Source organism: Erpetoichthys calabaricus, chromosome 14, assembly GCF_900747795.2.
Source record: "Erpetoichthys calabaricus chromosome 14, fErpCal1.3, whole genome shotgun sequence".
In the NCBI taxonomy this organism is placed as follows: Eukaryota; Metazoa; Chordata; class Cladistia; order Polypteriformes; family Polypteridae; genus Erpetoichthys; species Erpetoichthys calabaricus.
The window spans coordinates 99008492-99023553 of record NC_041407.2 but is presented as its reverse complement, the minus strand read 5'-3'; the positions used below and the strand labels follow the sequence as shown (position 1 = coordinate 99023553).

The window sequence follows — 15062 nt, the reverse complement described above, 5'->3', positions numbered from 1 at the left end:
TCATTCATTATTTTTCCCTAATTAGCAGCCAAACAATAATGACACAAAATGAGCCAACAGATGAGCAGCTAACCAGTGTCCATCATACGATATCTGAAAATAAAGGTGAAGGTCTCAGAAACATTGATCCACAAAACACTGGCCCTGTCCTTAGAAAAAAGAAAATCAACGTTTTAGAAATGTCTACTGTGGCAGAACGAAAGGACCAAGAAGTTATGGAATTAAATAATGGATTTAATTACCAAATATTGGCTAATTTAAGAAATAGGTAGAGAGGTTGGAGTTTGAGGCCCCGAATTTACTGGTCATCTATTGGCTTTCTTCACTTCTCGTTTCTGTTTGGGTGTCAAGTAACGCACAAATGAAGCAACTCAGCAGACTAAATTGTAAAAACAAGTCATTAAAATGATGGGCAGAGCAGGTACATACCAACAAAAACTGGTCACTAATTAAAAAATGGGTTAGAATGAAAACTTGCAGCCACAGTAGCCTTCCAGGACCACTTTGGAGTAATTTAATAAGTTTTGTCTTTGTTAACCTTTAAACAAATTAAAAGATTTGCACTACCAGGATGGAATTCAACCACCACTGTAATTTCTACTGACACTGAACAGACAACCTACTTAAAAGCACAGTCTCCTTTTTTCTAATTACGTTAAGTAGTACACATATATATTTACTGAAGAACTATAAAATAGAGTCTAAATTCATTTCATTACATTGTGACACTTCAAATTAGTGATTGTAAATGTGCCCAATGTGACTAACACCCCATGCCAGGTTGTTTCTTCTCTTCTACCGAATACTACCAATTTAGGTTCCAGAAGTTGCACCACTGTAAAGCAAAAAGTGGGTTAAGTACATGGACTTCTGGATCACACCATTAAAATACACAAAATAGATTATCTGAAGAGGGGGAAAAAACCCAACCCAAAACAAAACAAACATCCTCAACATCCCTCAGTTCCGGTTAATTTAATTCCCTTCATGTTCAGAAGCACTCAGAAAAAAAAGACAGAAATCACCCGAGACTCCAGCAGCCACCCACTATCACACAAACGCAGCAAACCTTTTTTTATGGCTTTATTTTGTTTTCTCCACCAATGTTTCAACAAGGGAAAACAAAAACTTATTTTTACAAATTCACATGCCTATAAAATTACTAAGCGTCACAGTGTAAACAGGTCTAATATTCCGAGCCCACAACTGATATGCAATACAAACATTAGTTCTTTTAATTTTAAGGCAGAGAATTTTTTTTTTTTTTTTTTTAATGTATCAGTAATGACAAAGGTGCAATACATTTTGCAGTACAAAATAAAATAACACTGTCAATGACAAAAGCATGAGACCAAAAAAAAAAAAAAAAAAGGGGCACGCACGCACACACACACAAAAAGGGCTCATGTTTAAATGAGCCAATGGAGGAGGAACCCAACAATAAACCAATCTGCACAAGCGCACTCCGCCAGAAAAGGTGATCTATTTTTTCTTTCTTTTATCTTGATGGTTAAAAGGACTGAGTGTTTTTCAAGAGGCGTGGGTGTTGTTGCTTGGGAAACATAACTGAAATAAAACATCATAATTACATAACAAAGAGGCAAGGGTAATACCCTGGGATGAAAGATCTGTGGAGCAGCCTTGAGGTGTAGCACTCTACCTCCTCAATCCTGCCAAAAAGAAGGGCAACTAAAGAAAATGCTAGCAGTACATATAACATATTGAGCTGTGGGTGCACAGGTTCACTTGCTTCCACAGATACCAAATGCAGGTAGCACAAAAAAATGACTACAACTGGAGGAAGGTTTTGCTAATAGAAATCACTCGGCTGCCAATTTTTTTTTTTTTTTTAAATGAGGTGCCCTTTACCAGCACCTATACCAAACATTGCTCCTCTTCCCAGAGTTTCCATACCAGACTAAAGCCCTCCTTGTGAAGCTGAACTGTACGGTACAAGCAGTTATGAAAAGTTTCAAGTTTCCCCAGCAGAATATATAAAAGATAGCTGTTCTCTTTATTAGGAGAAAAGCAAGTATTGAAAATTGCAGTGTTTTGCAAATGAACCACATTTATTCCACTAGGTCCAAATTTATGCAGTTTCTTAGAACAGGGCTGCCTTGGCTATTGTAGCATGGAACTTCAGTCACTTCTTGTTCTTCAACTACAAAGTAAACACGCTATTTTATATACATAAAAAAAAAGTGCAGAAAAAGGTCCGAACTAAGCATTTTATATTTGTAGCAGCTCCCATCTTCCTTTCAACATGCCTTCTCATCAAAGATGCACTACATTTATGAATTCTCATCAAACCAATGTTTCTTATCACCCCTCTTAGACTTAATCATTCAAACTTCAGCTGTCAAAGGAAAGTTGGCCTCCATCTGACCATCACCTCGCTCCAAAGAACCAGCCTGGAGCCTGGCGCTATGAGTGATATCAAATTCAACCCTTACGGATAATGTAATAATCCAGATACATTTATAGAGTCATTGGGACACCAGAAATACTCAAGAGACAGTATGACACTATCATATAAGAGTTCACAACAATCAGGTTAGTAGTGGCCATTTTGGGAAAGAAAAAAAAAAATTAAAATAAAAAACTCACAAGAAGGTCTCAACTCCAGCTTGGTGAAGTAGATGTCATTCTGGCAAGTCTTTTTTTTTTTTTTTTTTTTTTAAACCAAAACCATTCTCTTTTTAATTTTTAATACATATAAAAACCCAAAATATATACATTAGAAAATGATTAAGGTCTCAACTTGCAGGTGGTCCACAAACTGCTTTTCTTTATGTGCCAAGTTTTTCTTTTCCCTTCTCATTGCTTATCTCCTGAAAAAAAAAGTGAGTGTGAATTAGATGAGAAAATTAATATCGTTTAACTTCTACTGCTGCCTAAAACATAGAAAGTCTGTATAATATCCACATCATCACATTACTTTTCTGTCCAAAACTACAGTTTGCTATTGAACAGTTAGGCAAAGACCAGGCCTTCTGTAATAATGTTTCTCTGGACAGATGAATTTAAGACAGAATTGTTTGGCAACAGTAAGAGTAGACATGCTTGGCATAAACCAAAGACAGCAATTCAGGAGAAGACCCTCACAACAACTGAAGAATGTTAAAGTCTGGAGTTGTAATGCTGCCTCGGGGCCTGGAAATCATGCGGTCATCCAAGTTAACTACAAATCCTGCACCACATCAAAGAGTACTTGAGGAGTATGTGAGGGCATTTCTCCAAAAGTGAAAGTGGAACCAGAAATGGACCTTTCAAAACGATAATGGTCGAAGCACACTAGCAAAACCACCAAGGAATGGCTCCAAAAGAAGAGAGGGTTGTGGAGTGGACTTGTCAAAGTCTCAATTTGAATCTCATTGAAATATTGTGAAATGGGTAGGATATGCAAGAAAATTCACAAACATCTTGAAGCGGAAGGAATTTTGTATGGAGAAGTAGGTCAAAGATTTCACTGAAGCAATGTCAGAGACTGCTGGGCAGAATACCTATAAGAAGTCATTTCTTATTTTTGAGGGTTGGGGGGATAAGATACCAGTTTCTGAAGCCAAAGGTGTGCTTACTTCTGCAGTAGAACATTACATCTACTGATATTTTTTATTGAAAAAAATTATTGAAAAGGTATTTTTTTTTAAATGTTTTTATTCAAGTGTCTCACCTAAATCTATAGGAACTGTCTGCATGAAATCTACTGTTTGCCTGAGCAAACATGTATTCCTAAATTCTGACAGATTAATTCTTCTAAGACTTTTTACATACATCCTATTCCCTCTCTTCTCTCTCTATCTGTCGACTGGAACAGGATTCCACCTGTCTATGTGTTGGCACAGAGGTAATTCTGTGTCCTTCTGCCAGCCATAACACCATATTCTTGACCTAGTCTCCTCTAAAGACTTTCTTCTGGAATAGCAAGGCATATTTGCCAACCAACAGCCCCATATGGACATGTACAAGAAGTTTCAATCTTTCACATTTTATTTACTCTGCCACAACTTCATGAAGAGACTTCACTGTACCCCTGTACCTTTCATGGAACCAATTCTGCTCCCTGGCAACCCACTACAATCTCAAATTAAGACTTTGGATAACACAGATGAAGGGAGCATCAACTGAAGAGAGGGTTGGAAAAGAGCTGTGCAAGAATTTATGCTTATTCATAAATCAGCTTTATAGTACAATTTTAAACTTGATCACTTTTTTGATTGTACCACCATACCACTTACACGAATGGTTTTGAAAATATACATGAATAGAGACCCCATACCTCAGGAGGAGGAGGCTTGATGGTCACTGGCTGGGAGGTGCGGCGTGCAGGTGATGGTTTAGGCTGTGCCTGCTGTTGTACAGGATTGTAATAAGTAACACCGCCATAAACTTGTGACTGGGCCTGTATGAGGAGTGAGAAAGAACAGAGGGGAAAAAAAGTTGCTAAGAAGGGGGAAAATAACTGTAAATGGTGAAAACTCAAACTAAAAAGAATAGCCAGAGTGGTCTTTTTTAAAAAAAGATTCCTTCTGGATGTTAGCATGCTCTCTTGACAACACATTCAGTATTTTTACACTGCTCACTACATACTGCAGTCTAGCTCTAGTAATAATATGGTGTCTAAATTCAAAGACAACACAAGTCAGTCATATATTGTAATTATCACATATATACAGCTGCTGCATAGTATCACATGAGTTAAGCACCTATGTGGTGAAAGAAGAACAAATGAAACAATAGTCCTTCAGCAATTTTCAGCAGAAACATTTTTTTTCTCCATACAATACAAAATTTCATACATGTCACAACCCCACACCCCAATACAGTGAACATCCTTTTGAGAAATGTTTCTTAGTCACACTAATGTAATTTTATTTATAATAGTTTAGAAAGAGTGAGGTATCTGCACACCTTCCAAAATGACACTGGTCAGAAGGACATTTTATATCATTATTATATAACATAAGTATTGTGTTATTATTAAAACAAAATGAGCCACAGGATAATAATCAGGATTGATTACTAAAATAGAAAGAGCTGCTGGATAATAATCAGGATACACTCTATTCAGTTCCACATACAATCTCAAGCATCATAAACACAGTTGCACACTTCTTTCTCTTACCATGCAGCCGTTACCATGGTAGCACAGCCGCTCTATTATTATATACCATATTGCAAAGAATAATCTATAAACTTGAAATGATTTTCAAAATGACAGAAAAACATTAAATTTCAGGTTGTGAAAGCAGGTTCTGAAATGACTATACTATTTATGATCCTGGTCAACTGCACAATTGCCAACATTAATAAGCTGCTTTAATATCAATTTCAGCATAGACTCTCTAACCACTTAAGATAGCCAGCACCTTCTCACCTTTTCCATAAATTCCCCCCAAAGTGGCAACGTTACCTGTGGACTGGGATAGATAGGGGTTAGAGGTGATCCAGGAGGGTAAGTGAAGTTGGTGTTCCCAAAAGGCATCACCCCTGTCGTTGGGTAGTAAGTAGGGGGAAGCAATTGCTGAGGAGGCGGTTGACCTGGAGTTATGGAAACTGGAGGCCCTGCATACAGCCCTGGATTTGGCATTGGTGCTGGAGGCTGATGAGGATGAAGACCTAAAAGTAAAAAAAAAGCAAGCTGCTAATGAGAGATGGAATATAGCAACCTCTTACTTTATATTAATTTTAAAAATACTAATGTCATGTGACTAATCAACTAGGGTTAGTATTGCATTAAAGATACTTGAACAAGAGAATAAAAGAATATCCACACTGATTCCACAACATATAAGAAGAGTACACAGATGTCAGCAGGTGTGTGTGTCTGTGTATGTATGTACACAGATCACTTGGTCAGTTCCTCATATACTGCAGTCCTTAATATTAAATCAGCATCAGCACAGAACACAAATGTACAGGGAATAAACGTAACCATGCCGTGCAGTTACACCAACAACTCTTCAGGCAATGCGTTACAAAAGGACACCACAGCAAGTAGAGCTTCTGAATCATGCAGGATGATGTTACATTTTGTTACTGATATCCATAATGCAGCAGAAAAATTGTTCGGTGGAACATGTTTTCCACATCATAACTCAGGGCATTTGCACTCACCTGGGTGTGCAAGGTGCATTTCAGGCTGAACAATCATCCCTTGAGGAGGAAGGGGCCCAGGAGTTTCACCATGAGTATATATTGGTCCTTGGAAAGGTACTGGAGAAAACAAGAAAATGTGAGATTTTATTGGAAATCTGAACACAGCCTTGAGTATAACATTCCTTTAGGCTGCCATTGGAGAACAGGATATGCAACAGAATGTGTCCTTTTCATGAATACTCCAGGCTACTGCTGAAGTAATGCTTAAAAAAAGGAAGGTGGGGCAGAACCATTTCATGCTCCTATACTATTGATCTATGTTTTTCATTTAGAGGCATTCTGGTTTAATTTGATTTCATCATGCTTTATGCAGAGCATTAATTAAATGAACAGGGGCAATCAAGCTAATGAAAGCTTCAACCCCTGTGACCTCTACAGAAGTGATTAGGATTCAAATGAATGAGGAAAAGGAAGGCTGCAGCTGTAAACTAATAAAGATACAAACACACATTCAAGTGTAACTAGAAAACAGTCCTGGTTAAAGACTTAAAAAGGGGTCCCTTCAACAACTCACTTGTGCTGAAAACCCCAAAGGAAAAAAAAAAAAACCCATCATGGTCTTCTTAGCATAGCACACTTAAGGTACGAGTAAATAAATGTATGCTGTGCCTCCTTTTTCCTTAACTAGTCCCCAGTATCAACCTCTTGGCTAGTTCAGAAGGCAGGCTCCATGCTTACTTGTGTCATAGTAGTGTCCTTCCATGATGCCAATGTGCATGGGTGCAGGCTCAGGCACAGGCCTCTGCCTCTGGGAGGAATACCTCTTGGCACGGCCAACACCTACAGACTTGAGAGAGAGCGGCACATATTACCAGCTGCCTTTAGGGAAAAAAAAAACACCTCTCACTGAAACAAATGAAATGAGGCCCACACCCAGACAGCTTACCATTTCATCTATCCTGTTGTACTGAGGTGGTCCCCCTCCCATGTGGATTTGATTAGGAATGCCTAGAGTCAAAGAGTAAGAAACAAGTTCAAATCCTCTGCATATCAGTACAGAACTTTAGTTTCATAATTTTGATAAAAATCAACTGTTAATGAATGGGTTTATGAGTTAATTTACCCACAAAAGTATTTATCTTGTTGTTCTTCAACATGCTTATTTAAAAATTCTCAATAATTATTGTGGTCAATATATATCTGAAATTGGTGGTGTTTTCCTACAGAATTTCCTTTGAATTCTTTCGAAGTGCAAACCACATCGATATCATATTTTTTGGAGATGTTCAGATTGAACGGTGCAAAGGTCCAGCAAAAAAGCAACTTTTAATGAGGATGTCTCCGTTTTTTTTTTTTTATATAGATACATAAAAAAAAATCTAAAAAAATATCCCCAAAAAAAGCCAAGTTTTGTAAAAATAAGTGTGGTGGTTTTTGTGTGATGCTCAAACAGACAAATATATAAAACTGAATTTCTCTAACAATAAGATATAAAATATAAGCCAAGATAACAGATTCTAAACAAAGTGCATTTCTTTCCATAAATATGGCACACTATTGACCTGTTGCTGCCATCTAGCGGATATGTAGTGCTATTAATGTAGTATTATTTCAAGTGATAGACAGTTTTTAGTGAGGTTGTCTCAGTTTTTAATTTTTTCTAAATATTTATATGTAGAAAATCTTAAATTACATTAGCCTGTATTCTAAATTAGGCTATTCCAGAAATAACTGCCAAGTTTTGCAGAAATAGGTGCATTGGTTTTGTGAGATGTTCCAAGAGACAGTAATTCAATTTTACATATACAGTATCTTAATACATAATAAAACGCTAGTGTGTGTGTGTGTGTGTGTGTGTGTGTGTGTCTGGTCCCTCCGAGTAATCCGAATGGTCAGCTTGGATGTCGAGGTGCAAACCGAGTCGTCTTCAAAAGACAGGAAGTATCCATGAATAAGAAAGTTGTTTTCACAATGAGTAACAGGGGCCCATTTACCCTGGAAGCCAAAAAAGCAGAGATCAAGTGAGCAAACTACCTCAAAATGACAGTCAGAGAAACAGCCTTTGTAGGAACGCAAAAGAGGTATCAGCAGGCAACAGAGATTGAGACACACAAGGATGCCAAAAAAGGGCGTGTAGGGCATGCTGTGGGTAACACATAAGGCAAGAGAGGTCAAATATGTTTAGATTTATTCTATTACCGGTCTTCTACAGTTAATGTTGCTAGTACTTTATAAAATTATGCCAACAGCATAAATTTCAGCATGATTCAAAGAATTCAGTGGAACCCATATAAATAAATGGAGAAGTGACTTTTTAGGGAGTACAAACAGACATCTGGCATCTGATATTATAGTGGCTACTAGACAAAGATGTCTGTTCATCCCATGTGGACTGCCATTTTGCCTAACTCTGCCTTTTAGCATTTGATTATTTTTTACTTTTTAAAATTACTCTTTTGGGCTTAATGTCATCATACCTTCTAAAAATGTGAGGCACCAATCAGATTACACTCCAGCTACACACCTGTTCATTTGATTTCCTTGGTTTTATCTCCCTATATCGTAAAGTCAGCAAATTTGCACGGAACAAACATGGAAATCCAGTATACATTATTGAAGAAAATTCTGTTTTTATGTAATAAATGGGAACGAGATAAAGGGCAACATCTTGTTTGTATATTCTACCACTGTACCACTTAAGTGTGTATCAAGTGATCTCTAATGGCCAATAACTGTTTTCCATCAAATTATATCAAGAGTCTAGAGAATACAACTACCTATTATACAACTAATTTATATCTCCAATGGGAAATTTAAATGCCTTGTTGAATTGAAACATCCGATAACCATTTTGAGATTTGGGGAGTGGAGGAAAAGAAAAAGGGGGAGGCAACAAGCAAGGAAAGTTATTTAAAAAAAAAAAAAAAAACAGGTTTTAGGATAAACGTTCTTTTAAGCGGGACATATGAGGCTCTGTGACATCACTCATGTCAATCATTGTACAACTGGAAACAGAACAGTGGCCTAGTAATATTGAAGCATGCTAAATATAGCTGAGGTTTGGGGGCATTTCAAGTAAAATCACAAAAAATTTTTTTTACTACCAACTGTGTACCACTGTGCCGAGATGAAAATGAACCTAATCAGTTATTTGAGCCAGGTTACCACATCCCAGCTAAAAGCACTGTCACCAGATGTTCTGGAAATGTTTTCAGGGACTATGCAAGAGCCCAGTGGCTGTGTGTGCTCATGATGATGCTCAAAACACACAGTAGCTACTCCTTTACCTATCACCATGAACCATGTCTTTCTTATAGTCTAAGTCACAGTCAATTATCAACTTAAAACACATCTTAACCATAGTTGATAGACTATATGAGCATGCCTAGTGCTACCAGGCAGATCTTTTTGGACAGCACACGTTACACCTTCTGTGTATGCGGATCCACACACTTGTGTGCAGAGAAAACACATGTCAACACAAACGATCACACTCAACCGGAGAGTGTCCATGCACATTCATGTTTTAAATTTTAATTGTGACGGCATATGCATTGAGACCAACACACACAGACTGCTTCCACATATAAGTGGAATATATACTTTCAAACTGTGCTTTAACTGCTGTATCATGAAAGCACCACCATCTGTTTAATGCATGCAAGTAAACATTTGAGGCTGTAGAGCTGGTTGACTTGTGTTTTGGTTATGTGCTTTGTTTGACTACTTTCCTTCAGTCTCCAAGACATCACCATTTCAGTTAAGGGCAGACACCTATGCTCGATTGTAATTATCACGTGTGCTCAGAACACAGACTATTTACTAATAATTAAAGCAGAATATGGCAGTTATGTTTTAATATTTACTTATACTTAAGACCTGCACACCACCTTTGTGCTGACAGCATTTTATATCAGTGAATCCACTACTCAAGTCTTTACCTTTAATTTTATTTTCCACCCACAAGGGCTAGCCTAAAGCAGAGGCTCATTTCTAGCTTCCATACAGCCAGATGAGCAAAGCAGCTTCTTAAAAATGTCATCACTGGGTTGAAAGAGTAAGTAATTTTCTTACTTCAATTTACCTATTGTGTTTTTAGGAACACTCTTTGGCATAAAGAGAAGTGTATGGAAGTACTGACAGTTAACTTTCTGTGCACTCGAACTCCCAAGCATGTTATTTGTTCCCTTTCCTAAGAATGCCCAAAATGCATTTCGGCAATGAAAAGTGGCAGTCAAGACATTTTTCCACTTAACGTTAAAATTGTTTTGTTTTTTTTTTTTTTACATATAAATCATTTTTTGATGAGTTGTAATGTTTTCTGAGTTTTTATAAGTGTGCCTTTTCAAAAACAAAGTTAATAATTGATTAAAAAGAGTCACATATTGACTATAAAATTAAATTTGCATCCCTGTAACAGGCAGTGGAGTGAATACATTAAGCATTCAGCTATGAAAAACTGGTTTCTTTGAATGGAAATTTCTCCAAACATTTTCTTCAATCACTGAGATATATTATAGATTTAAAACATTGACTATTTAAATCACAATGCCCATTTTGAGGCCTGCTTTCACAGTAAATGATCATCAAGACCTCTCCTCATTCATTTTTGCACAAAACCAATTGGTCCTCTCCACAAAGCTATTAATATGGGCTGCCAAAAAAAACAACAAAATGCCTTGGTCACACAAGACAGTCTCACTGACAAAAGCAATTTTCTACTCTGACAGAAGTGATATGTCCTAAGGATTGACTAAAACAAGCTCATGTGTAAGCACAGTGGGTTTTCATTCTTAAATGTGAAAGGGCATGGTAGGTCAGTGGTAGAGCTTTTGGACAAGAACCTCCTTTGCTCACAAAGCACAGAAACTCATTTCACCCACTTTATGTTTGGACAGTTCACCGGTTACAGTCTCACATGTACAGATTTGGTGTTTTACGTGGTGAGATACACATATTGTGCACTGGAATGGAGGGTTCCATGAAAGATATTATACAACTTATAAACGGATTAAATCAAAATTTCACAGACGGAGGCTTTGGGACTGCAAGGCTGCTTACTATTGCCTTGTACCAGGAACGGCGTACTGCACGATGACGTGTAATGAATACACTTGACTTATAGTTTTCATACTCTTTCTCTGTACATTTAGCATTCACTTGCTCAGAGGCTGATGCTCTTGCTGCTTCCCGAGCAGCTCTTCATTTCTCCATCCTAGCGGCCCGCTTTTTCTCTTCTTCCATTGGCATCTTTTTGCGTTAAAACTGATTAAATCAGTTTTTGTGTTGCAATTATAGTACGTTTTTCTTAATTTTTCACTTAAGCTGGCACTTAAGTCTTCAATCTGCCTCAAGAATGATTTAAGATATGAAGAGGCAGGGGAAGTGTCGGCGAAGGTGGTAGGAATGAGAATGGCGCCCGTATGCATGCACCGCACAGCCGCCCTGCCGAGAGTTGATTCAACAATAAAATAAAATACAAATAAAAAGAGTAATAAAAACCATAACCCCAGAGGCGGGTAGTAGACGTCATGTAGTATATGTGTACCAAATTTCAGGTCAATAGGTCAAACAGTTTGCGAGCTACAGGTGATTTAAAATCCTGAACAGACAACCACGGTAGTGTATTATATAAGTAGATTGTCGTTTTGCGACACTGTAGCTATGGCTCTCATGTTAAGGAAGTGTTGTGTTTCAGTGGGCAGTGAATTCCAACTGCTTGTTCTCAATTAAAACAGAACCTGTGAAATGTTGTATACACCTCCTAGCAGACCGATACCATGAAAAATTCCTTAGCACAAAGCTCAATGGGAAACAGCAGCACTAATGCATGTAACCTTTGATTACAATGTGTAAAAAGACTCCAGGTAGGTAATACGAATGGGGCATTTATGCCATACAGAAGGCTAAGAACAGAAAATTCCCAACATTAGAGTGCTCTCATAAGAAAAATATCACTTTACAAAATAAAATTTATGTCATGCCTCCAGCCGGCAAAACTTACCCCTCATTTCTCCAGTCATGTATGGTGGCTGGCTCTGTGTCCAGGTCTGTCCTGCTAGACTCAGGTGTGCCATCTCATGTTCAAGCCCACTGGAACATGGCAGACTGCTGCTTCCATTATCCATTGGAGGGCCTTCCCAGGTATCTGCTTTCAAAGCAGTGTGAGGTGCAGAAGGCAACTGAACCTGCTGATTCTGCGGGGGGCCCACTTGTGCTGGCTGGTCCACAGGGGCACCTGGCAAAGCCATGGACATCTGTAGGAGTGGAGGTGGAGGCAATGGCTGCTGTTCCTCAACAGAGGCCTGTTTTCCCAGTTCAGATGCTTTGGTGCGAGTCCTCCTGCCTCGTGAGTAAGATTTCTTTTCTACCGTCCGCTCAGGGACCGTCGATGTGACAGCAGAAGTTGGACAACTTTCTTGGGTAGCAGCTGGGGCAGGTGCAAAACTGCTTTCAGGGACTCTTTCCTCCTTCTTGGGTGAAACATCATTTCTGTCACATTTGTTGACATATTCTTCTCCTGCCTGCTCTTCTTTGGTGGCCACTACAGCAGTGTGTCTTGGGGGCGGCTCCTCCTCAGCTCTCCTGTGTGCACTGTCCCCATCAAAATGCTGGCGGGGCAATCGACCAGGATGGAAGTTATTACTATTGCCACCATGGTTTCCATTATGCATGCCTAACTCGTTATTTTTAAAGTTTGAGCGATTTTCTCTGTAGCCAGGAGCAGAGTTTGTTGTGCGGCCACTCTGGAAGTTGCGAGGTTGACCCATTCGCCCAGAGCCCCCCATTGAGTTCCGGGATCCCCCATAAGGTTTTGGGGTAGGTCCTGAAAGAGGATTTGGTGACAGAGGTGGGTTGCTACTTGTACCACTGTGCCACGAAGCGCGACTTGGTTTCTCTGTATCACGGAACCACTTCTTTTCTCTGCTGGGTGGGCTGCCAAACCTTTTCAGAAGATAAAAAGGAATTGCATTTTTTACTCAACAACCACAAAATGAAAATGTATAATGTGACTTCTTCATATGGAAACGTTCAATAAAAGGGTCACTCCCTTGACATTTTAAATAAGGTTAACAATAGGCATTTTGTTCACAAACAGTCACCTAAATCACAAAAACAAGCATAATCACCTTGGTTTACGTGGACGGAACGGCTGCCCATCGTCAGGGCGGTTGGTGTTGCGAATGTCATAGCCATACATGGCAATGAGCTCCTCTCGTGATTTGGGCGCTTGCTCGTCCTCCCGAAATTTATCATGTTCCCAGCGGCCCTCATCCTTCCATAGTTTTCTGTGACGTCCTTTTGGCCTACAGCAAAATCAGATATGAGTACATCTGTGACGTATGCAATAGAGCAAGGGTAAAATAAAAAGCACTTTACTACATTAGCAGGACCTACCGGATATCTTCCTCCTGTGCCTGTCCACGGACATCGTGTTCAAAGAAGAGACCCTTTCTTGGGATGTACGCTGGGTTTTTGCGGTCCTCATCATCATCAAGCCTCTTCCCTGATTTACTACCAGTTTTGTTTTCCAAAGGCTCTGTGCTCTCCTGTTTGACATACAATTAAAACAAATCAATAAAGAAAATTTTTTATCCACTTCGTTATTCTTGGACACACTCCGCAGAATCAAAGGAAGGAGGAACCAAACCAAGATTGCAATACTGATCAATTCTGCGCCACACTCAGACAACCAAAAGGTATTCAATTCTTACTTATTTTACATTGTTCAATGACTTTATGACACCTAGCAGATTTGTGCTGCACAAGCTGCTAAACGAATAAATAAAAACTATTGTTTGTGAAACAAAGATTGGCAAGATTTAAATGTCAAAAGGCTTCCTCATTTACATATTAAAAAAATCCTTTCAAGGGTTCACATTAAAACAATGACCTTGGCCTCCACAATTTAACAAGTAACATTTAAAAAGACAAACTCAATATTACGTGCTGCAACGCTGCATCTTTCTTTAAAGATAAAAATTAACACAAGTCCCCATTTCACTGTCCTGGTTGTTTTCCTAAGCTGTCATACTTTAACATTTCTCCTTCTTTTGTGCTACATCCTGGCTGTTTGAGGTCTTCAACTTCCTTTTTTCTCTTTTGGTCTACTACCTGTTCCCTGTACTATTCACCCACAGTCATTTCCATTTGACAATTAACAAGGACCGGTGTGTAAAAGTTGTATCATCGTTTTTCTTCTTTCAGCTGCTCCCGTTAGGGGTCGCTACAGCAGATCATCATCTTCCTTATCTTTCTATCCTTTGCATCTTGTTCTGTTACACCCATCACCTGCATGTCCTCTCTCACCACATCCATAAACCTCCTCTTAAACCTTCCTCTTTTTCTCTTCCCTGACAGCTCTATCCTTAGCATCCTTCTCCCAATATACTCAGCATTTCTCCTCTGCACATGTCCAAACCAACGCAATCTCGCCTCTCTGACTTTGTCTCCCAACCATCCAACTTGAGCTGACCCTCTAATGTCCTCATTTCTAATCCAATCCATTCTCGTCACACCCAATGCAAATCTTAGCATCTTTAACTCTGACACCTCCAGTTCTGTCTCCTGCTTTCTGGTCAGTGCCAATGTCTCCAACCCATATAACAACTGGTCTCACTACCGTCCTGTAGACCTTCCCTTTCACTCTTGCCGATACCCGTCTGTCACAAATCACTCCCGACACTCTTCTCTGCCCATTCCACCCTGCCTGCACTCTCTTTACTACCTCTCTTTCACAATCCCCATTACTCTGTACTGTTAATTTCAAGTATTTAAACTCATCCACCTTCGCCAACTCTACTCTTTGTATCATCACCATTCCACTGACCTCTCTCTCATTTACACACATATTCTGTCTTGTTCCTACTGACCTTCATTCCTCTCCTCTCTAGAGCATATCTCCACCTCTCCAGGGTCTCCTCAACCAGCATACATCATAGTCCATGTGGACTCCTGTCTAA

At 39.0% G+C, this 15062-nt stretch overlaps 1 protein-coding gene across 1 annotated transcript in view; it reads right to left on the bottom strand.

Moving 5' to 3' along the window:
- Nucleotides 1-1212: 1212 nt before the first annotated feature.
- casc3 (casc3 exon junction complex subunit) overlaps nucleotides 1213-15062 on the bottom strand; it is a 30066-nt gene continuing 16216 nt past the window's right edge. The window contains exons 5-13 of the mRNA XM_028818408.2: nucleotides 13498-13649; nucleotides 13230-13406; nucleotides 12104-13044; nucleotides 7046-7107; nucleotides 6838-6946; nucleotides 6118-6216; nucleotides 5414-5619; nucleotides 4280-4402; nucleotides 1213-2831 (exon numbers count right to left, since the gene is read on the bottom strand). Coding sequence (XP_028674241.1) covers nucleotides 2790-2831; nucleotides 4280-4402; nucleotides 5414-5619; nucleotides 6118-6216; nucleotides 6838-6946; nucleotides 7046-7107; nucleotides 12104-13044; nucleotides 13230-13406; nucleotides 13498-13649 — 1911 coding nt within the window. The 3' untranslated portion in view covers nucleotides 1213-2789. The remainder of the gene's footprint in view (nucleotides 2832-4279; nucleotides 4403-5413; nucleotides 5620-6117; nucleotides 6217-6837; nucleotides 6947-7045; nucleotides 7108-12103; nucleotides 13045-13229; nucleotides 13407-13497; nucleotides 13650-15062) is intronic.